This window comes from Exophiala bonariae (assembly GCF_035927105.1).
Source record: "Exophiala bonariae strain CCFEE 5792 chromosome Unknown scaffold_11, whole genome shotgun sequence".
Lineage (NCBI taxonomy): Eukaryota > Fungi > Ascomycota > Eurotiomycetes > Chaetothyriales > Herpotrichiellaceae > Exophiala > Exophiala bonariae.
The window spans coordinates 1-26,333 of record NW_027042486.1 but is presented as its reverse complement, the minus strand read 5'-3'; the positions used below and the strand labels follow the sequence as shown (position 1 = coordinate 26,333).

At 47.6% G+C, this 26,333-nt stretch overlaps 8 protein-coding genes across 8 annotated transcripts; 5 read left to right on the top strand and 3 right to left on the bottom strand.

The window, feature by feature from the left end:
* Positions 1–541: 541 nt before the first annotated feature.
* Positions 542–1,815, top strand: LTR84_001647 (uncharacterized protein; the record flags this gene model as incomplete). Its single annotated transcript, XM_064845266.1, has 5 exons — positions 542–580; positions 637–945; positions 994–1,068; positions 1,133–1,166; positions 1,292–1,815. 5 exons carry the CDS (start codon positions 542–544, stop codon positions 1,813–1,815), a joined length of 981 nt encoding a protein of 326 aa, XP_064706811.1.
* A 1,272-nt stretch (positions 1,816–3,087) lies between these two features.
* On the top strand, positions 3,088–5,187 carry LTR84_001646 (uncharacterized protein; the record flags this gene model as incomplete). Its single annotated transcript, XM_064845265.1, has 1 exon — positions 3,088–5,187. The coding sequence occupies one exon, from the start codon at positions 3,088–3,090 to the stop codon at positions 5,185–5,187; it is 2,100 nt and encodes a 699-aa protein (XP_064706810.1).
* Positions 5,188–7,987: 2,800 nt separating this feature from the next.
* On the top strand, positions 7,988–9,112 carry LTR84_001645 (uncharacterized protein; the record flags this gene model as incomplete). The annotated part of the gene is made up of 1 exon (XM_064845264.1): positions 7,988–9,112. One exon carries the CDS (start codon positions 7,988–7,990, stop codon positions 9,110–9,112), a length of 1,125 nt encoding a protein of 374 aa, XP_064706809.1.
* A 139-nt stretch (positions 9,113–9,251) lies between these two features.
* On the bottom strand, positions 9,252–10,063 carry LTR84_001644 (uncharacterized protein; the record flags this gene model as incomplete). The annotated part of the gene is made up of 2 exons (XM_064845263.1): positions 9,252–9,463; positions 9,544–10,063. 2 exons carry the CDS (start codon positions 10,061–10,063, stop codon positions 9,252–9,254), a joined length of 732 nt encoding a protein of 243 aa, XP_064706808.1.
* A 765-nt stretch (positions 10,064–10,828) lies between these two features.
* LTR84_001643 (uncharacterized protein) lies at positions 10,829–11,640 on the bottom strand (the record flags this gene model as incomplete). The annotated part of the gene is made up of 2 exons (XM_064845262.1): positions 10,829–11,140; positions 11,230–11,640. The coding sequence occupies 2 exons, from the start codon at positions 11,638–11,640 to the stop codon at positions 10,829–10,831; spliced, it is 723 nt and encodes a 240-aa protein (XP_064706807.1).
* Positions 11,641–15,053: 3,413 nt separating this feature from the next.
* On the top strand, positions 15,054–16,373 carry LTR84_001642 (uncharacterized protein; the record flags this gene model as incomplete). The annotated part of the gene is made up of 1 exon (XM_064845261.1): positions 15,054–16,373. One exon carries the CDS (start codon positions 15,054–15,056, stop codon positions 16,371–16,373), a length of 1,320 nt encoding a protein of 439 aa, XP_064706806.1.
* A 2,926-nt stretch (positions 16,374–19,299) lies between these two features.
* Positions 19,300–20,756, bottom strand: LTR84_001641 (uncharacterized protein; the record flags this gene model as incomplete). Its single annotated transcript, XM_064845260.1, has 4 exons — positions 19,300–20,177; positions 20,230–20,438; positions 20,488–20,506; positions 20,636–20,756. 4 exons carry the CDS (start codon positions 20,754–20,756, stop codon positions 19,300–19,302), a joined length of 1,227 nt encoding a protein of 408 aa, XP_064706805.1.
* A 1,138-nt stretch (positions 20,757–21,894) lies between these two features.
* LTR84_001640 (uncharacterized protein) lies at positions 21,895–22,506 on the top strand (the record flags this gene model as incomplete). Its single annotated transcript, XM_064845259.1, has 2 exons — positions 21,895–22,291; positions 22,343–22,506. 2 exons carry the CDS (start codon positions 21,895–21,897, stop codon positions 22,504–22,506), a joined length of 561 nt encoding a protein of 186 aa, XP_064706804.1.
* Between the last annotated feature and the right edge of the window lie 3,827 nt (positions 22,507–26,333).

Below are 26,333 nucleotides of genomic sequence, written 5' to 3'. Positions count from 1 at the left end.
TTCACTGTAGCCACAAATATTTCTGGGCTACCGCCACATACCTAAGAAATAATCTAAGACTCGCTCACGCTATTTGAGGATCAGTAGCGTACGTCCACCGGACATGCTCGGTGGGCCGCCGGACTACATTAGTCAACCTGGACGATTGCTAAAAGAATGGTGGAGCCCCAGAAACTCCGGAGTTATCCCCAAGGTTCGTTCCCAATCTCCAGGTGGCGGTATCAAAAGTCTAGCCGGGTTCTGCAAAGACTTGGATTTCTGCCACGATCTTACCCCAAAACCCAAGGCACCTTCGCCGAGAACGGGCTAGCCCACCTCAGCAGAATCAATAATCGCGGTGGAAAAACATGATGGTACGGGATGCTGTCCATGTCCGGCGGACCTAGACCTCTTGAGATTACCTAAGTGCGGCATACGACTGTTACAAGTTGTTTCTCACCATGGATATATATGAAGTCATGGTAATAGTCATAGGCAGTATTGCTATCCTAGCATCCCCGGTTGATGCCAGTCTCCAAATAGCTTATCAAAACCCAGCAAAATGGCGTACAAGCAGACATTCACTCGCTTCAACGTGATCGTGAGTAAATGAAATTGCAACAACTCGAAGTATTACTGCTAACAACATACATAAAGTCGGTACTGTTTGCATCCTTCGGCTCTCTCTACTGTGGATATACTTTAGCTGTCATTATCTCTACTCTCGGCCAGCCAACATTCTATTCGAGTCTCGGCCTCGTGACCGACACGTCTGACTCAGGCTATGGCTTTACAAACGCCATAATTTCTACCGCGAATGGAATTTTCTTTGCTGGGGCGTTCTTCGGTGCCCTTCTAGCCGGCGGGCTTTCGTCAAGACTGGGCCGAATCCGGATCTTTCAGATGTCTTCGATTGTGGGCATCATTGGAGGTGCCATCCAGACTGGAGCCATAAGCCCCGCGATGGTAGTAATCTTCCCTTGTAGAATGTCAAGATACTAATGTTAGTACTAGTATTTGGTGGCACGACTCATTACGGGGTTTGGTATGGGACTATCATTCGCCGTTGTACCAGTCTGGGTTTCGGAGGTACGCCCTCATAATCCACAGGGCCAAGGTGGTTCGAGAAGAAGGCAATAGCTAACGATGACAGGTTGCTCCACCCAAATTCCGGGGCCTCATGGCTGGTATGCATGGATGCTTTATTAATGTAGGCTATTTCTCGGCCAATTGGATTGGGTGCGTATGACTTCGATGCTTGCTCTAATTGATTGCTCACCTTTCTCGAGGTTTGCTTGCTTCTGGGCACCAGTCGACACTTCTTTCGGATGGCGCTTCCCGAATGCCATAATTATTGTCTGGGCGGTCCTGCTCCTGGCTGGCACCTTTATCATCCCTGAAAGCCCACGTTGGCTCGTCACCAAAGAAAGGGATGGTGAAGCATTAGAAGTTCTACGTCGCCTACATCACGACCCCAGTGATCCTCAAGATACTTTTGCTCATCAGGAATTGTTACTTATTCGGAATCAGATCTCTGACGATAATAAGCAACGAAATGATGGAGGAAAATGGCAAATTATCGCGCAGAAAACATATCGCAGACGACTAATAGTTGCATTGATGACGACGATCGGTAGTCAGAATACCGGTATCCTGGTGATCAACAACTTCAATGCACTTCTTTATGCATCACTTGGATTGAACAATTGGCAAGCTCTACTCTTGAGTGCCGGATACAATACCTGGGCCATGATTGCAAACTTCCTGGGAGCGGTGATCTCTGATCGATTTGGTAGACGAAAACTCCTATGTAAGCCACTGAAACCTCCCATGTAGACTGCGATAAAAATTGACGCCCAGAAAGTGATTGGATTCATTTCAAACGTTTCATTCTTTGTGGTGGCGACCGGTCTCGTTGCACAATACTCAGACACACCGACCAGCAAATGGGCCGCGCTTTCAGTTACCTTCTTCTTTCTATATGTTACATGGTAAGCGCGAGGCCACACCAGAAGTGCATCTACAGTCGAGCTAACAAACTTTGGCAGTCATGGTGTCTTTATCGATCCGAATTGCTGGGTTGTGGCTGCAGAGATTTTCCCTTCCCATCTTCGGTCGCAAGGAAATGCCATTGCTGTTGCAGGAGTTACTCTAGCCGATCTCCTCTGGCTCCAGCTGGCACCAACAGCCCAATTGAAGATTGGCTGGAAGTACTACTTGGTCTTCATCTGCCTTGGCCTAGTTCATATTGTCTATTTCTATTTTCGCTTACCAGAGGTAATACCAAAGCCATATATATTGAGTTGACTCGCTGATTGTTATTTAGACGACCGGTCTGGCCCTGGAGGAGATTGATATACTTTTCGGCAAGGAACCTGTGACTCGGTTACAGAATACTAATGATCACACCGAAGAAAAGCAGATTGATACCCAAACCATAGAAATCATGTCTTAGGATAGATACAGGGGACGAAACTATCGAGTCAGTGGTATAAAGAGATATTATGTCAATCTTAGCAGAACGGAAGTGAGGAGAGTTACCGGGCTTGATCTCATCAAACCTAGCAAGCTTGAAATTTTACTCGTACGACAGTATTCTTTCTTGCATCTCATCAGGATATCGACCAACAGTAAATTTTCCAGTTATGATCGTTAGGTTTCTAGCTATCAAGTCAAAATATTATCAATCCTCAACCAGTTCAGATTAAGAGCGTCTCCGGAGCCGCCCGGACTTTATGGGACCGATAATGCCGGGCTATCGTTCACGCTAGGGATTCACCTCTCGGCCGCCAAGCAGTGCTCGACTTTCACTTTACTACATAATCGTACATAACCGAGATCGAAACACATTACTTGCAACTTTCAAATCCACATATGCACTCTGGCGACGGTTCCCTGGTCCTGAATTGTGTTAGGCGACATGCTCAGTCAACCCTCATTAAGAAAAACCTGGGCATGCGCGCGATGTCGTCGACACAAGCTAAAGGTATGTTGGCAGTAGAATATTCCTATGAGGTGCGGTAGCTTATTGAACCTGATCGAAAGTGTGATTATACCAAGCCTTGCACACTGTGTATCCGGGCTGAGTCAATATGCGAGCCCCAAACGATGGCAGAGCGTTCTAGACTCAATCATAAGCGCATGCATCGAGAAAAAGTGGCAGAAAAATCGACAGCCGCGGACGGACCGCCAGATATCCAAAAGTACTCTCAATTCGGCTCACGAAGCTTCGACCACGGTCAAGAAACTAGAACTACGCCGATGCTTCCCACAAGTAATGCGACTCCTCGTCAACGCGTGGCGGATAGCTCCTCCATGGACTTCGCCAGGATTGTCATTGGTGGAGCGAATTCTTTCGATGCAGGTGAAGACCTAGCCATGCCTGATGATGTAACACATCAAGGAGCATCATCCCCAGAATTCGGCTTACTCACAATGGCCCTATATCCAAGAATTGTGTTTGATGTTGCCATAGACGCATACTTTGAGCGATGTGATTGGTTTGTTATGCTTATGCATCGGCCATCTTTCACTTATAATACCGCTCTCATCCTTGATAGATCAGCATGGCAGCAGCGAGAAGTATGTGATGTGGTCCTTGTTTTGACCGTCACTCTCCTTGGTATAAATTGCGCACAGCACGATTCTTCGTGGCCTGGACATGGTATACTTGCCTCACACTCCTTGAACGCCAACTCTGTGGTGCAAAGTCTGCTTCGAGAAATCGGTATACATTTTTACGAGGTTCTTTCAAAGCCTCAGATTCAATCATTTCAGATATTGATGCTTCTAACTATCTTTCACACCTACTTTGGATCATTTCAATTCGCTTGGAATATATCCGGTGTACCGGCTCGTGTTGCCTCTGGTTTGGGTCTACATCGAGAGAAGATGGAGGGAATGGATGAGATGACTCGACAAGTTGGTGTTCGATGTTGGAATCATGCACTTGTCGGTGAGTTATTTGCGTCCATGATCTATGGCCGTTCTTCGACTCTGAACCCCAAACACACCCACTTTCGAAAAGTGGAACGACTTCAGGACGAGCCAAGCCTTCAATCCACAGATTCTACTTTCTCGATCCTTGACGAAGGTAAAGATATATCAATTGTCACATTTCACGAACTCAAATTCAAGCTGTATTCGGTTGTATGGGAAATCTCACAGATGTTCGATTCTCTGCATCTTGGTCAATCTATTTCCGTTAAAGACCTCAGAGCTTTGATCTTCGCAGTGAAAAATGCCGATGAGAATCTACAAAAATATCGCGATAACCTTCCTGAGGTATTCAAGCCATACCACTATGGTCCTCAAACGCAAATTGAACCATTCCGAGTGAATTGGCCCTCTGCTACAGTCAAAGGACCCGATGCACGGACAATGATAGCTCTTCAGAGTACAGTACTCCAAGTTCTTCACGACTCGGCCATCATATTCGTGCATCGACCATTACTGGAGTGTCGGATCGCATCGCCTGGGCCTAATCATGTACTGCTCCCTGATGATGTTCCAGATTCGCTAAGAATTTGCGTGGAGGCGGCTTTGCGTATCTCCCAGACGGATATCAGGAATTTCAACCACCATCTTGCCCTATCATTCCTCCTTCTACAACAGTTCGCAGCGGGCGTTATCCTTTGCGTCCCTGCCTTATGCTTGCCATATAGTGAGATCTCGAATGATGCTAAGGCAGGAGTTCTCCGTATTATATCTGCCAGCCGAACGTTTAAATCCATAAACACTGTTGCTCGGCATGCCGATTATCTGCTCACAAATCTCTACGAAAGAACGATGCGCCGAGAGATGGATATAGCATTGAAATCAAAGGAGCAACCGGAAAGGGGACCGTTACCGAGGAATGACAGCGCTGATGATGGAATTCAAATTCAAGCAAGTTATAGGCGTAGCCACTACTGCGATTCGACCTCGATGCAGGTGTCACAAGACTCGGGGATTATAGAATCTCCCAACCATCTGATAATTAGTGAGTCTGGAATAACTACTCACGTTGGCTCGACCGCAGAAGTGTTCCACCAAGATTTCAATTCTCCAGATGATATAACGATGTCTTTTCTCCAGTTGGGGACCAATCGTTCAGATCATGCAATTGACACCTCTCTCAACGAGGACTTGGAGGATGCATTCGGTGCATTCCAACAGAGTAAGTGCTCGGAGACCATCAGAAGAAACTACTTAGATTTTGTGTACTAGCTTACCTTGCTTTAGTGTTTGCCTTGAATGTAAATGACGACTTTGGGGGGATTGAAGTTTCACCCGGTGGCTTTTTTAATATTTGAAAGCCATCAAAGACAAGCACATTATCTAGTGTTTATAGCCGGCCGAGTATCTGTGGTAGCGCGCTTAATTCCCATGAAGATTAGCCTAAAAGATTAATATCACAAGACAGTGCTTCGAATTTTGGCTGCGGTTTCTTTGTGCCAATTCAAGTCGGGAGTAGTCTCAATCAGTAAAAAAGAGTATAACCTTAATGGAGCATACTATGCAGAGGAATAGGCTCGCCCACAGCCTACTATATATGTTTGGAGTGATTCGGTCTTCCTGTAGGACAACTGATCCCAACTGTATATTGAGCAAGTCAATGCTAGAGAACGCAGTTTGTTGGAGAGACACTTCGATAATGAAAGTTCACTCTAGAGGGAGGAAATGTGAGGTAAAATGAATCAAACAATATTGGTGTCTTTCCACCGTTCTGCCTCGCTTTATTGGCTACCTTTCGCCGGTTAGATTTCCCATAAATCTTTCAAGGTCAAGAGTTCCCCGCGCTCCGCATGATCTGGATCTGCCGAAACACTGAGTGCCACAACTTGTTATTATTATTCTGCCCACTATGGACTTCAAATCTCAACAGTTCCTGCATCTTTGCGTCTGCATTTGTCGCGCCATCCACTATGAGATGAGGTCGATGTCATACCCAATCACCACTGAAAAATTGTATAGTTGCAGATACCAGTGACGAATAGTGCGCGAGCAACGATGCTCCCCGCCTAGCCCTCCGAGAATATGTCCTCCGAGACCTTCTACCAGACTGCGGTCGGGAAAAATTCATTCGATGGCCGGTGGACTCCGACCTCAGTTATCGTGACACTATCCATCGGGCTGGGGTTCTATAATTCCCTTGAGATGGTCTTTCTCATCTTGACTACCTTCAAAAGGAGGACAGGACTCTATTTTTGGAGCTTGAGTGTTTGTAACTACGGGGTATTTTCATACACTCTCGGTATGACACTGAGTTACTTCAGCCTCTGTGTCCCGTGGGCGAGCTTACTTCTTCTTGACTCGGGCTGGGTACTGATGATTACTGGTCAATCCCTCGTCCTGTACTCGCGCCTAGGCCTCCTACTCGAGAGTTTCAAGCTCCTGCGAGCCGTCAAATGGATGATCATTGTAAACACTCTGTGTATCGAGGGTACCACGGTGGTTCTAGATTGGGGTCACATATATTCCCCCAATCCGGCTTTCGCGGAAGCATACTTTTACATGGAACACATACAGATGACAGCTTTGACTCTCCAAGAACTTATTATCTCTGGCCTGTATGTTTGGAAAGCTCTAGTTCTGTTGAAGATCATCTCAAGAAAGAACACAAGGAGTATGATATGGCAACTCCTTTCCATCAACATCATGATTATGTGCATGGATGTAAGGTTCTCACATGCCTAAAATTTCGGCGACGACTAATATTGATTAGACAGCACTTATTGCACTGCAATATAAGCACCTTCAGCTTTATCAGGAAAGTATCAAAGGCTTTGTGTATAGCGTGAAGTTGAAGCTCGAGCTCAATATACTATCTAAGCTTGTTGACCTGGTTCAAGCCAACCCGGTGGGAAGATCAATGACTTGTGATTTTATTGATGCAGATTCGATCGCTGGGCAGGCACAGACCGCTATGCGTCGAGAATCATATATCCTAGGGAATAATAACACTCGACTTCGGACCTCAGATAAGGTTCGATTTAGCTAGTTAGTTAGTCTGCTCGAGTCGAGCTCGGGCCCCCCGGGATACCTTCCTTGACTAGTTAGGCTTACTACCCGACCTCTATCCATGTTTAGTAAAAAGGCGCGAATTCACCGTTGAAACTTCGTTTATTTATTACTTCAGCTGTACTTCTCTGAATAAATATATGGGGACTCCTAAGCCTACAAAAGCTATCTCGATTGCCATAATCAATGATTTATAGTCTGGATACGAGATCTTTTACGCCTTTTGCTTTTTCTCGACCGTTACTTCAGCAGTCATTACTAAAAACATTCTAAATTCGACCCTCGCGCTCGTTCTCCTGACACAGCATCGGCTAATTTTAGCCTATCTCGACATTTATCTGTCGATTTTCTGAAAAGCATATGTATAAGCCCGCCCCAACCCGACCCAGGAAAACTGACAATGTTCGATCCCGCTCGGGATGCCAAAATTGTCGGGCACGGCGCACTAAGGTCTGTTGCGCATGTGCATACGAGGGGTGAACACATAAAACTGACGTGAGCTAAGTGTGATGAAAAGAAGCCTACTTGCGGAACATGTGCTCGGTTGCGAATAGTTTGCCAAATTTGGAAGCCTCAGCTGAAGTTTCGAGTCGCTGCAACACCACCATCAAAGCCAAAACCCGCCGACACTCAAGTACAGGAGCATCAGTCTATGTGTCCTGGTCCAATCTCTGGAGATCGTCGTCGCCCTAGCCTTCCTGTTCATAGCCTCTCTCTTATTCAGTCGTTGCAGCATTCAGAGCGAGATATCTTCTACACTACGTACTGCGAAGATCGCTGTATGCCGGCATTGCACCCGGTTTTTCGTGGAGCGCTTCAGCATTCCAGCCAATTCCCCGTGCTCAAGGATGCCATTCTAGCTCTGTCTTCGTGCAACATCGGTCGAAGTACTCCTGAGTCCAAATTCTCGGCATCTGTCGACTGTTTTGGAGCCCACCGGCCGAGCCTCATACACCTCACCAGAAGCCAGCTGTATTATTCCTGCGCCATCAAAAGGTTTGCCTCAATGAGCTATCAGGAGTACCGAAAACATCTTCCGGTCGCCTTATTAGTGATTTTGATATTCGCATACATTGAATACTCATCGGGAAACTTTGAAGCTTTCGATCATCACATTCGGGGGCTCACAACGTTCCTGGATACTCTTCAACAAGAATCTGGCGATCCTTCCATCAAATCGCTTCTTGCCGCGTGGATGCAGGCACGCCTCGTCGTCTGGTGGTCTCGAGCCTATTACCGTTCGGTTGAGGCACAGATAAATCTACCATCAGTACCATTACCAGCCATCCTTTATTCAAATTTTGGCCAGTTCGAGGAGCGCCGGGTCCTAGTGCTCAGCATCATGTGCGAATCGCATCGGCTCAATACTCAAGCAGTCCTCAAATACTGCTCCTCTGGTTTAATGAGAACAGATGCAGATGCTAGGCAGCTTGATCACGAGTTTGAGGAAATTCAGACCATGTTGCGTACGGAGGCAGGAAAACTTGACGAGTGGCTGTTGGGCCTCCCACCGACAGAGAAGCCCAGAATGAGAGACATCACGGAACATAGTGCTTCAATGGACACAAGTATTTACTTCCAGTCACATGATGCAGCACTTAACTATGCATACTACCTAGTCGCCCGTATCACCCAGAGTACCGAATGCTTGAGCCTCCTCCCAACTCGAACTCCTCACCTGCTTGGGCATGAATTCTCGGAGACGAAGCCTTGGATCCTCTTGCTGCTTCGCATTGCGCAAGGGATTGACATAAAGACAGCAGTCACACGGAATACGTACACTATTGGCTTCTCTGGTTTGCTTTTGGCTGCGTTTCTACGATGTCAAGACCTTGCTTTAAGCCGCCTGATTGAAAATTGGCTCCAAGCTCTGGAGAATCTGACACCAACTGAGGAAGGGAGTTTTCCAGTTTTCCAGATCTTGAGTGTTATTAAAGCCATCAATAGCTACAGATTCATGGGCCGCGATGTATTCGCCGTTTCTCAACCGATTGATGATCTTGGTGGTCCCAAGTTGGGGTGTTATTGCAGTCAAAAGATTGATTCACTTTTTGTGCATGGAAAACTTCGAAGTACGGGTGATTTCTTCACTGAATTGATATCAATAGATGGTCAAGGGCAGGCGCGTTAACATTGCTTGATTATGCTGTGAGCCAAAGGATTTCACTATATTTTGAGGGTTCTCTAGTTCACCGCAGAAGTTTTGTGCGAGTTAGTCGGTGATATATGCTTTGACCAAGTTCAGAGGTCCTAGTTCCCGACCCTCGATCTTATTGTCTCCTTGGAAGATAAACACTCATTTCGAACCCATTGGAAAATGGAAGTGTCATATTGTGGAAGCCGTTTTCTGGATCTTGGAAATATGCCAGTAAATCTGCATAACCCTCGGCACCCGAGATGGTGTTATCGGTGAGCACCACCGCGCCATATCGAAGGTGAGGTTGAACGAGCTTGAGTGTCGGGAGTGCAAGGGCCGACCAGACTAGGTGTGTAACATCAGTTTAAGGTCTGATAACCAGGCCAACCATTTAAGGCGGACTTTGCATTCTGTGGCGCACTTACTATCGAGGAGAAGTAGGTCAACTTTGGGGAGATTGGCTTTGAGGGTTTCCAGCAGGTCCCCTTCTCTGAGTTCAATCTGCTCTGAAACGCTGGTACCACACTCAGTCCAATATTGCCTTGCTATTTTTGCCTTCTCCAACTCTTTTTCCGTTGCAATTACCCGGCCAGGCTTTCCCGTGGCAGCTTTCGTATTGGCAACAGCGAGTGCTAGGTATATCGTGCTGACGCCAAAGCTGGTCCCAGCCTCAACGATGTTGGTTGCTCCCATGACGTTGATCAGTTGATACGTGAATTGGCATTTGTCTTCGTCGAGTGCGATAAACTTATCCAGCATCAGCTGGTCAAAATCGGCTGCCGAATTACCGCTTGGAAATTGGTCTTCAAGGTCCCCTAGGACTTTGGCAGAGAATACTCTACCACTCTTCGAAATCACCGCTTCCTGTTCCAAGGACCGTTTGTGGAGGCTGCTGAGGAGTTGCATGATATGCTGCGGTGCATCAACAGGTGAGGTGGGAGACATTGTTGCAGTTGGAATATTGCATTCTGCAGACTGAAAGATTCTTCACACTTTCCCCCTCTCCTCTCGTGAGCTCCCTGAGGTGAGCACATTTATACCTGTTAATGCTCCCATAGTTTATCAACCATGTCCTTCACACTACCATGATTCGCAATCGAATGCATCCACCCACAACAGTGGTTGTTCCATTTAGGAAGATATAAAGCGCAAATTAACCTTATGTAGTTAGCATCGTTTACGCGCACCTGATTGGGATAAGAGCCGGACCACGATTCGAGCCACCTTGGCGATAGACAAACTTCGACAAGTAAGACCGAGGAGTCTAGTTTCTAATTCCAAGTTGCCACAGATAGTGCATATAAGGGTAATTTCGATGTCGAATCCATTCCTGGCGCTAGCGCTGGATTCAGTGAAGGCGCGAGAAGACCCGTGTCCAGCACGAAGTTCTACCCGAGATGGACTCAGAGCCATTCGAGTCATCACTGCCAAAATTTTTGTGTGGGTTTTATATAAAGGTATTGAGCTGCTTCCCTATCCCTTTGGGCCTTTTCAGTTTTCCATCTTCGTCCCTTGACAAAATCTGCGCCCTCACCCACTATCGACTACTAAATAACAGTCTTGCCGCGCACCCATTCATGCACACATGAATATTGGCACAATGTTGTAGAGTAAGCGCTGACCCCCTACAACAATACTCCGACTTAATAATTCGACCATACGTGGCTGAAATTCCATCACTAGGGCCCTTTTGTTTCCCTAGTTTCATTATTATGGGAAGCGTCGGAATATATCGCCTAGCCTGTCCAAAGGCGCAGCCATAAGTCCGGCAACTGTTTCAAAGGGAGGTTTGTCTGGCGCCGAAGGATGGCTGCGTGTCGGCACAAACATCTTGGTCCTCTCGAAGCTCTTGGACATCTTCTCTGAGCTGCCTTCTGGCATCGCTTGCTCCAATTTCGGTAGATCTTCGGTTTCCTCCTCCTCGATGTGCCTGCCTAACACGTTCCAGAGCAACTTGATGGTTGGCTCAAACTCCTTGTCTGTGGGAGACAATCCTTGGAACTTGTACAACAGTTCTTTGACCTAGGTTTAGTATCAGCTTGAGCTCACGCTCACACGACCCTCGGAAGCCCTGCTGCATGCCAGCGTGACAGGTCGATTACAGGGCATACCTTGTTGTGTTCGTCTCGGTCTCTCTGCGCGAGATGCCCTCCTGCCTCACCCATATGTTTCTCCATAGCTGGATAGACCACAAGTTCCTCCCCGATAGAATGACGAGCCAACTCCCAAGTAAATTGATTTTGCCAACGAATTTTCGAATCATCGTCCTTTGCACTGAGGATATTATGGTAGTACTCCTTCAGCTCCTCATAGTCATGCTTGATCGTGTCTGAGATAGTACCTGCATTGGCCGAAGACATATTGGCAGTAGCAGCATTGATTTTGCTCACAGCGTCTGTTCTTTTGGGAACAGAGCTCTGAAAACGTGTTGAAGAGATGGGCTGTAGGCTGCGTTGCACGGCAAGACCTCGAATGACGCGAGTGGTAGTCACAGTAGTTTTGAAAAGTCTAATGGTTGCCATTCTGTGACGGTTTCTGGGTTAGCAGATCACTAGAGTGTCGAGGGGAAGCGCAATATATCATAATCTCTGTAGAGGGTGCACTAATGACTGGTGGGCAGTTCTTAATTGTGTTGAAGGTCCCGGGATCGATACCCGAGCATCTTATCCGAGCTCTCCTGGATGGGAATGGTGGAAGGCTTAGGCGTTTGCTGTAACTACCGGCTAAGATTCCACCAATAGCGTCTTTCGTTTTGAAATCCTCCCTCCGGTTGTTGAGGCAGAGACAACCTCCAACCCCTTCATCGCAGCTTGCGCGGCGAATTGATCCGTCAGCGTTCTTAGGGCTTTCCAAACTTGAATACTTTGCGTCGAGGAAGCAGTCTGTTTCATTTTCAATACAGTTCAAGTGGGGTATACATCGGGTTGCCTGGCGAACGGTCAATCGGCTTCGTCATTTGGCTGTGACGAAGCAATGGGCGTGCTGCCCACATGGTACTTGAATGCATGATAATGATGACGGGTCCCCTCACGAGAACCGAATCAATGCATTCACACCACTAGAAGTGGCAATCATCTGCCGGCATTCACTGATGACTCTTTCGAGTGGGGAAGATAATTTGGTTTTTTTGTCCTGCGTCTCTACTCCAAATCGGCCAAAGCTTGTTAATGTTTGAGTGTCAATTTAAATAATTCATTCCTTAGTAGACCATTCGCAGTAGGACCGCGATTTTATAGATCGAGTTGGTTGTACTAGTACCCTTTTGAAGCAAACTGGGTTTTTCCTAACACTGAGCTTCTCAGAGTGCTCCGTCATTTGCTGACATGGCACGAAAATCGTTTATTCCGTCTGTCATCAGCGCTTTACCCCTAAAGCTCATTGTTCGAGTCTTAGTTATATCATGTGGTCGTTCGCAGTATTGAACCGGCTAGATGTCTCCGGAGATGAAGTGGCAGTCATACGTCAGATCGCTTCCACGTGTGTCTACGGGACCCGCTTCCGACAACAATGCTTCAACTTCGGGAGTAAAATCCTAGAGATGCACATCTTAGTCCTTGAGAGTCCGACGTCTAGTACTCGGACGAAGACAGGTCCTTTACCCATTGACCACATGGCAGACCCCTCTTGAAGTTGTAGATCCATGGTTGCGTCATATGAGCATGACGACTGTACAGATAGTACGACTACAGCTGTCGCCTATCCTTGAGAACGGTTGAGAACGAAAACTCTGGGAAAGTTAGCTCTGTAAGCCTGAATTTTAAAGAACAGTTCCGGTATAGAGCCACGATCCACAAACATGCCAGTTCAAGGCGACATCGACCTTGATGCGGAGCTTCAAAATATTAATAATCCACCCGAGGATATATCCAAGAAAACTCAAGGCCATAAAGCAAACTTGAGCAACCCATGCATGCGCCGTTCACATCGAAACCGTTTATTGAGTCTTTCATCGTGATTGTTGCGGGAACCAGACGTATTTAAGGACAATGTAAATGGCTAACCTTTTCCTTATACACGAGTGACGGATCGCAACAGTATTCCCAAGCTGTGATTGAGTCTCTTGGTGGTGATAATGCATTCTTCGGCAAGAAACAAACTACGCAGGATCAATATCGGGCGGCTGAAGGCCTGAAATCGCAAGTCTTCAGACATACGTCGATCGTGGCACAAAGGCTTCTTCCACTTTCTTCCACTTTCTTCCACTTTCTCACACAATATTGCAAAAATATTAATCAATCCAAGTTCGAGGTCAGCCAGGAGGCGACAGACTCAGCTCAGGAGCGATAGGCTAATATGTGAACGAACGAACGCAGTGTACTTCAAGAGGCTACTGACACAAAAAGAACCTCTGATGGGCAAGATAGTTAGATGATATTATGGTTAAGACTCCGGACTCAGTGGGGATATCACGAATCTTATAAAGAAGGACCTACCAGTAGGATGAAGCCTTGTAGCGCAGACTAACAGTGACTATTTTAACACATTGAGCGTCACCCTTGACTAATAGCTCCTTTTCAATACCTGGATCATACGATTTCCAGCAACCATGCTAACCCGTACAGAACGAATGTACAGCTCCGGCGACGGGGACACGAGCGAGGGAAAGTATTAGCATTTTTGCAGATCTCATGCGACTAAATTACTCGGAGGGTTCATTCTTTCCAGTCCTTGTCCTCTAGCCGCGGGAATGCTCAAATCACGCCACCATCCTCCGTTCACAGGACCTTCCTGAGCTTGCGAACATACACATGCCATACGCTAGGGATCCTTGAGAGTTCTTGAGGACTGCTAGAACAGAGGTACTCAAAGTCGGAGATATGAAATCCTCTGATTGCTACAACGTCAGCGAAGGTACCGCTATTGCTGGACTGTCTTTTGAGGAACAAATGAGGGGTCCTCATTAATGACGCCGACAGCTGACCAGTTGGTTGGCGGTGATCAAGGCTGGAAGAGTTGCAGGCCATCATCCGTAATCATGGCCTTCAAAAAGGCGTGAGACTGCCAAGCCGCGACTCACCAGACAAGCTACAGAGATAGTTACAAAGCCTTCTGTGTCGAAGTATTTCCCCTGACATTCGTAAACGGAGTGTCATAAGTACATTTTCTTTGAGCTGCCTCTCCAAGCATATTCTTAAGGAGGGTCACATGGCCTGCATCTTGAATGGACATGTGCTCGATCAATTTTTGATCCTCTACCGTGAGCGCTGATCCAAGAAGTCTTGTTTACTAGACGGCTTGAGGCCGTAGTGAAAAAGGTCCAGCTCTCGACGCTGGCCATCCATCTTAATGGTTGCCTGGCACGTCTTCCATCTTTGCACGGAACGTCTCCCGTCAGTGGAAGAAATGGAATACACGCTACGTTTGACCGCGTGGCTAGCAAGAGCCTACATGGAGAAGCCGAAGAGCCAGTTCGAGGAGTCGCGACCGCACGGTGTCAAAGGTTTAGAACTCATAAATGTGATATCTCCTTGTGCCATCTTTGGTTCTTCGACTGTGTTCGTCCAACATGCCACTCGTCCCGGGCGTAGCGTCGGCAAAGATTCTATCCCTGACGGGGATCTAATGGCGACCTTCATATTATGCGAAACTTAATTCAACATACGGATGCAATAGCAATTCAAGCTTTGTACTTGTATATCAAATGTGTCAGAAAGTCGGAACTATCGTCCGCGATTTGCTGGCTGATAGGTCCGGGGACTTGGTATTCGGGATCTGACACCGGTGAGAGCCATCATACCCCCTGAGACACTCCTTAGCGCAGTTCCAGACGAACACAGGTAGGCAAACTATATCAAACTCGTTGCAGGGGAACTTCAGAGGTCGTTTCAGCTTCCATATCAAAAGATTTCGTGGCAAAGTCGATCGAAGCAACAATCATCGCTTCAACTGCCAATTTCCACTCGGCAGTCCAGCCTTGCAGTGACAGTACCCCTTTATGGCAAGGCATGGTACCTTCCCCAGCCCTCCACGTCCTGGTGACAAAAAGACGCAGTACAACGGAGTCAATTGCCATGCCTCATCGATCCAAAAGCAGGAGCTATCTCAATACATGTCCCCAGCTACCATTAGCCCAAACGACGACTCGTACTCTGCTGAAAAAAATACAGCGACGCGGCAAGAAGGTAAAAAGAATTGTACCTACCCTCGCTCGGACCAGCATGCTCGAGAACTGGGACTCGACTGGAACCTGCTGAAAGGCTGGACAACCGTCACTACGGCCCACAGCCGACCTGTAGTCGACCAGGTGACACGGCCCGTTCGGGATGCGAGCTCACGTCCCTGTTACCTTCTCCCACTCCGATGGGAAACCCACATGAGCGGATTGGCCGATCTGACAATTTATCTGCGGCAACTCAGCGCGCAATGCGACGTGGTGGTCGTAGATGGATCGCCACCCCTTGTTTTCGCGGACCACCATCGCCACTGGGCCACGTTTAGTAGCCATATCGTTCCCGCTGCCGACATGGCCTACTGTAACGGCAAGGTCAACGGTGTCATCACTGGCATGCGGACGACAACGGCAGAACACGTTATTATCGCTGATGATGATGTCCGCTATGATACCCAGTCGCTCGCACGGACGCTTACCCTTCTGGCCGACGCAGACATCGTTGTCCCTCAGAACTACTTCGACCCGCTGCCTTGGCACGCAGCCTGGGACAGCGCTAGAATCTTGCTTAACCGTGGCCTTGGTATGGACTACCCTGGTACGTTGGCTGTCCGGCGGACCGCTTTTATGGCCGCCAACTGCTATGATGGGGATGTACTGTTCGAAAACCTCGAACTGGTGCGTACCTTGCGAGCCAACGGGGCGCGGCTCGTGACGGCTCCGGGGGTTTTTGTTCGACGGCTCCCGCCGGTCTTCCACCATTTCGCTGGCCAGCGGATCCGTCAGGCCTACGACAGCCTCGCACAGCCACTGCGGCTGGCCACCGAGCTGGCACTGTTACCGGCGGTCGCGTTCCCCGTCGTGATCCGAAAAAGCTGGTGGCTGGGATGGGTGGCCATCATAGCAGTGGTCGTAGCAGAGATGGGCCGGCGACGGCACGGTGGAACAGTGTTCTTCTCATGGTACCTTCCGCTGCTAGCCCCGCTCTGGCTAGCCGAGCGGGCAATCTGTATCTGGCTTGCTCTGGGATCCCGGGTACGCGGCGGTGTCTGTTACGGGGGCCAGCGGGTTCTCCGCGCTGCCACTGCAGACAGGGTACTGCGCCGCCGTGCGGCCAACCTGGGCGTCGAAAATACCAGGACCTAGCCTGCACGATGTGCCAATCGCCACAGACCCGCAGTAACTGGCGGTGTGTATGTGCCGAATCGTGGGACTGATAATCATTGGCAACCTCGAAGTTGGCGAACAGGCTGGTGCGCAGATGCGCACCTTCGACCAGGGCGTGCGACAATAGCATGTTGGGCGGAGATCGGGAGTTCAACATCTCGTCAGAACGCTTGCCTCATAGCTACCTTGCTAGCGAAGATGCTCGCTCCAAAGATTTAGCTGAGAAATGTCTTGGGCACAAGGGTTCGTTTCTGTTCCATATCATACGGTAGGCTGCATTGAAAAGGTCCTCATGGAGTACCGAGTTTTTAGTACAATTTGCGTCCTTTTCACCAACGGAAACACCTATATATGGTGTAAGTACTACTTAATAGCATTAGTAAGAAAGTGTAGCCCTCTAGATAATATGCACTCCAATACGTGAGACGCCATAAACTGTGGAAGGTAGGTGCCCATTCCTGATGGTCTTCTTGGGCCCGATGTTATTAAGCTGGGGAAGAGCCTTCGAAACGATCCTTCATATCCCGGAATTTCTTGCCAGAGACTAGTTCCGAGCGTAGTGTTTACTTACCCCAATAAAAAATGGCGCAAACACCGCCGGGTTTGTAAACCGATAGCTACCGGAGTCGTAAGCCAAAATCCATAGTTAACCTTAGAAATGGGCTTCCTACAGTAGGCAATATAGACTATACTACAGGATTTTCCTAGCGCGAGCTGCGTTAGTTATAGTGCTAAGAAAAAGTCCTATAGTAACACCCTTTGATTCTACCTATAAAATCCCGTATGAAATCGCATGATTTGGTTGATAAATAACGAAGTGGTGGCATCGCGAGGAGTGCCAAGACAATTTGGTACCATTCCGGGTGCGCAGGAGATAGGCATTGACTGTTGAGGAGGACAGCTGGAATTCAAGATGCTGGTGCTGAGGAAATAAAAGTGCATGGCATGATCAGCGTGAATTGAGGAATTAATAAACCTTCAGAATGTATTTATGTAAAAAAGATTCGATACATTTCTACCTCGAGCAGCGCGAATGCGAAGTTGAGGAGTTACGGGTATTCATAAGTCCTCCGGCAGCAATCAAAGTAAGAGATGCAAATGGTTGACCGGGTGATCCTCTATGTTAGCCGCCCAGCCGCCCGAGACCAGCTACCGTGCCATATAATACTGTAGCCAAGAAGGTGCCGCGAGATTATTTCGCGCTCCCTTGTCCTTGATACTGCGCTTTAGTAGATCTCACGGTATTGAACAGTCAGCCTAAGAAAGCACGTTGAATAAAAATCGGTTGACGGGCTACGGGCAAGCGTATGCCTCGAATGGCAACTTGTAAGAACGGACTGAATGATCGGATGGGAAATCCACCTACGAATAGGCGCAAACTTCGCACCTAAATCACTACGGCTAACTCCCATCAATTTTTTTCGTGCAGTCCACCCCTGTGATCAAAGTGCAGATTGAGCCTGCGCAGGCCGATTCGCATCTCGTGTTGCTGGACGAGCGAAGGCGGTGTGCGCGACAGTTGCAGACACGAGTGTAGGGCGCACGTCGGTCGCTTTCGCCACTATGCCACAACCCTCGTGTTCGGTCATGTTGTCGAAGTTTATACTGGTGGTTCATAGCAAAATAATCGAGTTCGAAAGTGTTGGTACTAGCGGTCTGCGTAAGGCGTCGTATCTCACCAGCAGGACAATTGATGTCGCCTGACGATCGACGTCAAAAGGCAATTTACAGTACGGAGGTTGGTGTGTAGCTACGGGCCAGTGGATGAATGCTTGTAGACACTAAGCCCCGCGGCGAAAGCTTGCTATACGGGGCTGTGCCAACTCCTGGCTGAGTGGAATTAGGCACCAGCTGCTGCAAAGGTCACCAACTATGTACGACCCACTCATCTCTCGTGATCTCCCGTTGGACGTGCTTAGTAACCTGCTTCCTATGGTGACCTTTGTAGCGGTTAGGGCACGATAATGTAAAACATGGGTGAAGGTGAGCAGAGAGCGAGTAGAGGATGCGGCGAGCTGAAAAGCGACGTGGGCGGATGAGCACCCTGGTGAGCTTGCCCAAGCTTGTACTCATCGTGGCCGCAGGGGATAATCTCCAGCCGGCACAGTGCAGTAATCCATGTTTTTGTGCAATACGACCAAAAAATCCTGTCATTAACACTACATATAGAACCTGTCAGTTATTTGTTATACAATTTTGTCTCGACACCGCAATCTTGATTACTACATGCACCCGAAGCCCGAGTTCGTTCGGTACTGGAGACTGGATGTTTTGATTTAGCTAGGAACTTAAGCTTATAGTAGTCTAAACCTTCTAATCGTGTTAGACTCCACGGTTGGATGGTTCCGGATCGGATTAGGCCAGTATCCCGCCAAGGCTGCTTCGCATCCATTTTAGCTTGAATGCCCTAGCAGAACGTTTACAGCCGTGCAGATAGGCATTTCTCCACTCACGCTGCAGCTCTTGCATCATAGATCAACGAATTTACGGGCAATATATGACCCTGTGTCGAGAAGTCTCCTAGGAAGTGAACAAAGAATAATCCTATTTGAACGAATTGCAGAATCAGAGTCGAGACAGCGCTGGCTATTGTGCCTTTGGCACTGATTCATGGTGTTCACCTCTTTTATCAATGCAAGGATATCAAAACTAGAGCTTCACTGTGAACATAAGGAGCAAGGAAGTAGGTCACCTATTATTGTATCTTCTAGATAATAGATCTCTAGCTTTATAATCACTCACGGAAGCCGTTGAAATGTGTGACTTTTCAAGAATGGCAACTCCTCTACCCGGAATTGTGACTTGAATCCTTTCGAGAGAATAGTTCAGTGGATGACTTTGTCTGCAGCATCATCATAAATTCATTGGCAATGCTTAACAGCTGTCCTAGCACCCTAAACTCCTATTATCTATTTCCCTCGTCTGTCGTGGTGTGACTAGAAATTAGAGGTTTAGTTTCAGGCGTGGTGTTTTGTTGTCCGTCTGATAATGGTACGACCGCATCCTGTATTGGACAAGGCTCGCGCCATCCAGGGTCCGACGCATTAGGGTTCACAGGGAAAACAAAAATTTTGTTCAGATTTTGCACAACTGGTGTCTCCTCATCCTTCTTGATCCAATCACCCACACCGGCGTACTCATAAGCCATACGTAACATTTGCAGCTTACCATCGAGTAGCCATTGTATCCGTCGCCTCTTCCGGTCGTTCAAATAGTTCTTGCGTAAAAAGTTTGTAATTGGCTCTAAGACCCAGCTTGTAAGGATTATCGCCACTCCAAAGACCAAAATGATACAAAGTCCAAGGACGGAGTATGACTGGTAACCGCCATTAGCGCGTATCTTTTGGGCTTTGCATAGCTGTCGGCCGGCCTCATCAGATGGTGGAACTACACTCATTCCGTGGGGTATTTCTGCAGGGCCGGCAGCATATTGAATGAGTCCACGTTGTACCCTCGAGAGTGATATAGCGAACCAGTACGAGACTTCTCGCATCCAGTGATCGATTGGCAGCGAATCAGAAATCAGTGTGACAACGTGCTCTACGGCCAGCAGAGCTGAAGGGCCAAGGCCGCTAACTGCCTCATCCATGAGAGCAAAGCTGAGCTGAGAGCAGATCCGCTCAGCAGTTGCAAGTTGCATCTTATTAAACGGAAATGCGTTGAGGGACCCACAAAGAGGGATGTAGCCGCTTAGTTGAGTGCAAATCTCTGGCCTTCGAAAATTTTTCGCCTGTGGGATGCAAAATTGATGCTGATCGGTGCAAGCCATAAAATGAACAAACTCTGCTAGACTGTTAGTTCCAGGAACGAGAATCGACTATTAGTCCCCACAAACCTTCTGGTCCATCAGCTTTCCATGAGGTCATGTCATCTGATTGCAGCATCTTGTGTGCACTGAAGAATGGATCGTCGATAGGGCCGAGATATTGTATGTTGTTGGAAGACAGCGAGAAGAGCGAAAGATCTGCGTCAGGCCGTGTAAGCTGCGGAAGTGGAATCCAGACATCAGGCTGAGGCTGAGTGCCAGCCTCGAATACCCAATCGCTGAGAACGCATTAGAGGAACTTCCATATTGTAAAACCGGCTAGCTTACTATATGTAGTATCCTTGACCTAAGTTTGTTAAGGAACCGTCATATTGATACGTCCACTCGCCAGCTGAAGGTCCGAAGTTGTACCTATATAAGTGCTCACCTACCGCTGCAAACTCTTCCCAACGATCTGCATTATCCAAGGGCGCACAGTTCGTAACTCGCCGAAGGAGAATGCGATCCTTGGATGGTGCGTTGAGCCCGAGATCAAAGTGCGAGTCGAGATACCCTGTGTCCAGACGTAGTGACGCATTTTGCGACTGGTGACACATCTCGCTTGCAAAGGGACAAGTTGATAGCCGTTCCGCCCTCCAAGGTAATTGTTGCTTGACATATGTATTGCACAGTGAAGATGTTGAAAGACCATGGTAGCAGTACTTGGCGTAGTTCGCAGCTATCAGGCTTTCATTGACGACTTTCGTCACGAAGGCCCGTTGCTGCAGGCTATCGTTGACGTTCAAGAATTGCCACATGCCACAATTAGCATCAACGATAAGAACATTGTCTCCCACTGATTTAGTGACCTGAGAAGATAGAATTCCTGCTGCTGAAAATGCAGCGAATGTGCCCAAAGGTATCAATGCCAGTGACCATGACCGAAGAATGATCCTTCCTGGGGGCATCCTGTACGTCCCTGCACGCCAGGCAAAAGGCAATAGCAGGAGTTCACGTGTAGTCCCAGCTGCCGAGCCTGAATTTCGCAATATGATTTGGTGTTGACGGTTCAGTCCATCATTTTCCAGGTTCGCATTCAACGAATGAAGGCAAAAGCTCACAATACCCCAGAATTGCGTGGCAACAAGTGTGACGAAGACTCCGAGAAACGACAAAAGATAACTGCTATCTCGGGTGGTAAGAGTCAGCCTGGAACCAGTAATGCGACCCTCAGTCCAATCGATCCAGAACCCAGTGTAGATCTCACCCAGGTAGGTGGACATTGTGAACGTGACTACTGGCAGGTATTGGTGATATTAGAGAACGGCAACTGAGACAGAGAAAACGAAATCACACAGTTGGACTTAAGCTCATACTGAAGTACATCGTACTGGTTGCTCATCATCCTGATGGTGGCCTCGTAAACCTGCCCGCGGATCCGCTGTATTACGAGCGACTCGTACTATGAGTACGAGATGAACACGAGAGCGAATCATCGCATGACCGCAATGCAGCTTTCAAACAAGCCTACCGACTGATTAGCAATAAAATTACGGGGTTCGTTATCCGATTGGGCTCTGTCCAAGGATGCTAGTCTTGATCTTCGATATTGGACGATACATGCACCCAATCGCGCTCCTTGGGGCGTTCGGATTCATTGTAGTGTTGTCATCTTCTTGCACCAGAAAACAAATACACATAAGAAGCACATTCTCCGCTCAAGCTTTGGCTACGATCCATCCACCTACCAACAACATGGCTCGCTGCATCCTTCTCCTCATTTCGGGTCTGTGGCTATCGATTGCCTCCGGACAGGATCTCTCGGGGGCAGATTACTGTTGGGGTCTGCTTACCGTCGAGTCAATATGCGAAGTGCAAACTTCCAGTTTCTACGAACTACCAGCATCAGAGAAAGCAATCTGCTTCTGCGGATCAACTCTAGACGTTGGGACTGAGACTTTTGCCTGGGGACCGTCCTTTTACGACGACCTTGCGCAAGGTTGTTACTCATATGCGGTTACCGCTATTCCGGATCTTGCCACTTCTGCATCCAGACTTCAGACTTTCTGTGCTCAGTATGCGACTACGACACACACACTAGTCGGGAACTCATTGGAGTCGAATACGCTTCTGACACCAGCACCTAGTGCATGTAATCCCATCGCTGGAATACAAGCAGCCTTGCCCTAACGCAAAATAACAGATATCGAATATGGTAACCGCAACCAGCCCAACCGCTACAGCCACTATGCGGAGCACAACACGTTCTGCTCTCTCGACCAGTACATCAGCTCCAACTCAGTTGCCAGCTTCCGAAGCATCCAACTCCAACTGCTTCTCGGTAAAATCTCCTGGATTTGGAACTAAGTGCATATGGCTGACATCCGACCAGGTTATTTTAGCTGTTAGTGCTTTTGTTTTGTTCCTACTTTCGTCGTTGATAGGATGACCGAGATATCCGCCTTGTCAATTTAGGCATTACCAACACCGACGAGCAAGAAGGTAATCGTTGAGATCCCATTGAAGAAATGCTGGCTTCGAAGGACGCGATAGCGTGTGCTTGAAAGCTTTATTAAATTAGTGTTCTCGCTTTTCTTAAACACCTACATAGTTTTCTGCGCCAGGTCTGAATCTACCTATCAATTAGTCGTATGCTTACAGCATTCGCAATCTACGATCCACAGATAGGTAAAGATGGTCAGTACTACGACCATCCTCTATACCCGCTATAGTCATCACTCAAAGGAGGATCAAGGGAGATTGCACGGTTCGCACGCCGTTATTCTCGTCCTTGGAAACGTGTATATTAGTTCAACGAATTCCTTAAATTCGTGCGATACAGACAGCCCGACCAATACAGCAACCTCTTGAAAGACCAAAAATACAAAATCTTGAGAAATCACATATGGCCAACACAAGTAGGGACGTTGGTGGAATATCTGTTGCGTCCAACCATGTTGCGTACACCATCGCCAAATCATGCTAATCATTCCTGTGCACCAACCTCCAACTCGATACGCCCTCACGAAGGTCTTACCGCTAACAATTAGTTGTTCTGGCCACCGTCAAGGTTGAGTTCAACCATGGCCTCGTGGCGGAGCGCTCGTAATCCGCTCGAGCCGAACTGATCCGAGGTGGCTACAGAACGTTTGGTGCAGCCCAGCGCCACAACCTGAACGTAAGGTATTGCAAGTTCAATCTGAAGGTTGGCTGAGAGACACGCATTTCCGATACGAGATCTTTCGTGGTACGTGGATCTTAGCAGAAGCCTGCCTTGATGGCGACACATCGGGCACGAGGGGAACCAGTGAAATATCCGGCGGTGATCTTGCCTAGGAACTGCTAGGGCGAATTAGTAGGCCACAAGTTCGGCGATGCGTCCGTAAAGGGGAATAGTCCACAAGCCTTTGTATTATTTCCCTTTCTGGGTCTTTCAGCGAGACGCTAAGCTGCAGTGCTAGAAACCTAAAGTCTTATCACGAACAATGAATTCAGGAGTGCTGCAAGAGCACTCCTGAGATGTCTCAATACAGATTATCCTGTCCGTCCTACCTAGGTTAAGCTGGAAGGTCCTATATATTGTTTGCTGGTAATTAGACAGCAATGCCATCCCTGTCATATGAAATAGTATGGGTGGGCTTCGAATATTTGCTCTGTCTGCAAAAATGGTTTAAGGTGCATGCAGTAAAACTTGGTTGCCCTTCTGCAGTGTGTATAACAGAGCATTATGCGAGATGTGGACTAACGGACAAAAACGTTTAAATAGCTGCGCGAACCAGGCCCTATGATGGTCACTAACCAGGGCGTAGAATATTCAGTCATTTATTCATTCACTCATTATTATCACGTGCCTTTCGGTTATTATTCCTCCAGAGGATTTATGGTCGTTAGTAGGGTCGAGGCGTAACAATCGAGCGCATTCCTAACAACTTCTGCTAGGCATGATGCCAATGAGATCCCTAAGGTATTGCCAATATACAATAATCTTCCGATGACATATTCTTTCATCGATAGCGGCACACCCTCCCAGCACGCAGCTATGGGTAACGGCGGTAACAAGAACAACGCCGCTGCCACCGGGGGTAGAAAGTCTGCCTGGTCATGGCTTAAACTCCCGTAACCGAGAAGATAAGGAATGCTGGCGCAGATGTTTGATGCCATCTCTGAGACAATAGACTGGGATTGAGTTCTTTGGTCTCGAATGTAGCAAGGTTCGGAAGATCCGCCACCGAAAAGTAACGCCTTGATGTGGTGCAGTAACGCGCTATTTACAAGCATTCGAGCTCCACGGTACAGGTTCCAAGCGGTCGCAACTAATATATTTGCATATGAGTGGTACGCGCCTTCATAAACCTCATACGGGGAGTTCAAAGTGCAAATAGTTCTGTAATTCCACCCGGAAGGCAGTTCCTGGGACCATACCGTAAGTTGTTTGTCAATTGCGAGGAGCGCTTGGATGATTTCGAAGGGGTCGGAAATTGAAGCCTCCCAGACTAATGCGCGGAGGTCGCATATCTCTCCAATAAGGTCCAATATAGAGTCGAAATGAGTATTGAGTGGATACTCTGAGTGCCTCATGCGTTGGGAAAGGTCAGAGATAACGTTGGGAACACGACGATATAGAAGGAAACAGCTAAGGAGCTTGTCGACGTCAGCAAGTTAGAGGTGGAAAATCGGATTGGGCACGTACTATCTCTCCTCTCGCCCTCAGAAACATTGTGCATCCAACCGAGGTCTCAAGTTGGCCTTCCCCACGGAGCTGCAGCAGCGCACTGCAACCCCCAATATGATTAGCCCAGGATGCCATGCTTCCCGGTGACACGATATTCTAACATGAGTCAGTTGTGAGAGTGGTAATTTGGATTAGCCGAGTAGCCGACCTCGAAGAATGCAAGAACACTCACTGCAGTAAATGTTGCGTCAGTCGTTGCCTGAATGGGATCTCGTAATAGCTCATTAGTCTGTTGCACTGCAAATATATACTTTTTCCGTGCCAGTATAGATAGATTGGAATCCCTAGCCAAAAGGACCCGAACAATGGTATACCATTGTTGGTGGTGCCAAACTACAGCGAGTTAGCACGGGACGGGAACTAACTAAAGATGGCTAAAGTGGTATAGGATTGTGGTATAGGATTGTTTTCTCAGGTAGAGACTTCGCGGGGTGCAATCTTCATGATTATTACATCGTTCGAATGAGCTTGTCAAGGCTATGCGAATGCGACTATTTGCAAAGCTGTAGGTGCTGTGGTGGTGAAGTTCTGAAAGTAATGTGGTAAGGTAGGGTTGCGCGAGCTTTGCGTTAGGGTAGCGTTTACTATACCGTAGTACGGCGAACCTTATTAACTCAGCCTCGTTACCTCAGCCTTATCTAGATATCCCCTAGTGATCCTACAATTTTCCTAACTATGGTCTTAACTAGCGCGATAGCTTAAGCGTCGTACCCAAAAAAGTCCAACTATACTAGGAATTGAACTAGCGACCTTAGTGAGATATATATATTTAAGTCACCCAAATTTGGTCAACAATTACTCCTTCTTCCTAACTAACGAGGGGCGACCTATACTACTAGCTATGACTTTATCCGACCTTCAGGTAGTATAGAATTAAGGGGCCTTACTAGGGTCACGAGACTAATCGCTATACTATGCTCTTACCGACTAGCTTTCCGAATTAGAACCTAGGTAAAGGTAGTAGGGTCGTCGGGAGGCTAACAGATACCCTTCGGGAGCTGCCATTAGCTACCTTAAGACTTCGACTCGACAAGATAGTTGCGGTAAGTAATCAGCGGGGGGCACACCCTCTATAGGCCCTATAATTCAAGACACCTTCCCGCGATATAGGGCGTCAGTAGTCTCCCTATAAAGAGAGACGAAGCTAGGATCTTAAGCTTTTTCTTACCTATTTGCATTTTTTTTTTTTAAGTTAGGGTCAGCTATCCTAACCCTTAAGTGGTCACGCTAGTACTTGAGGTCTTAGCGTCACCACAATAAAATTGTAATCTATATATTTTATAGTCTATGAGATAATTTAAGTGGCCGGTATATCACTATTTCTATATAGATTTGTATAAAACTTGTTATAGTAACCTATCTTTATACAGAGATACACCTCGCGAATATTACAATCAAAATGAGTAAGTTTTGGCCGTTTGCGACCTAGTTTATTATGACCATTTTAGTAATCTCCATAAGT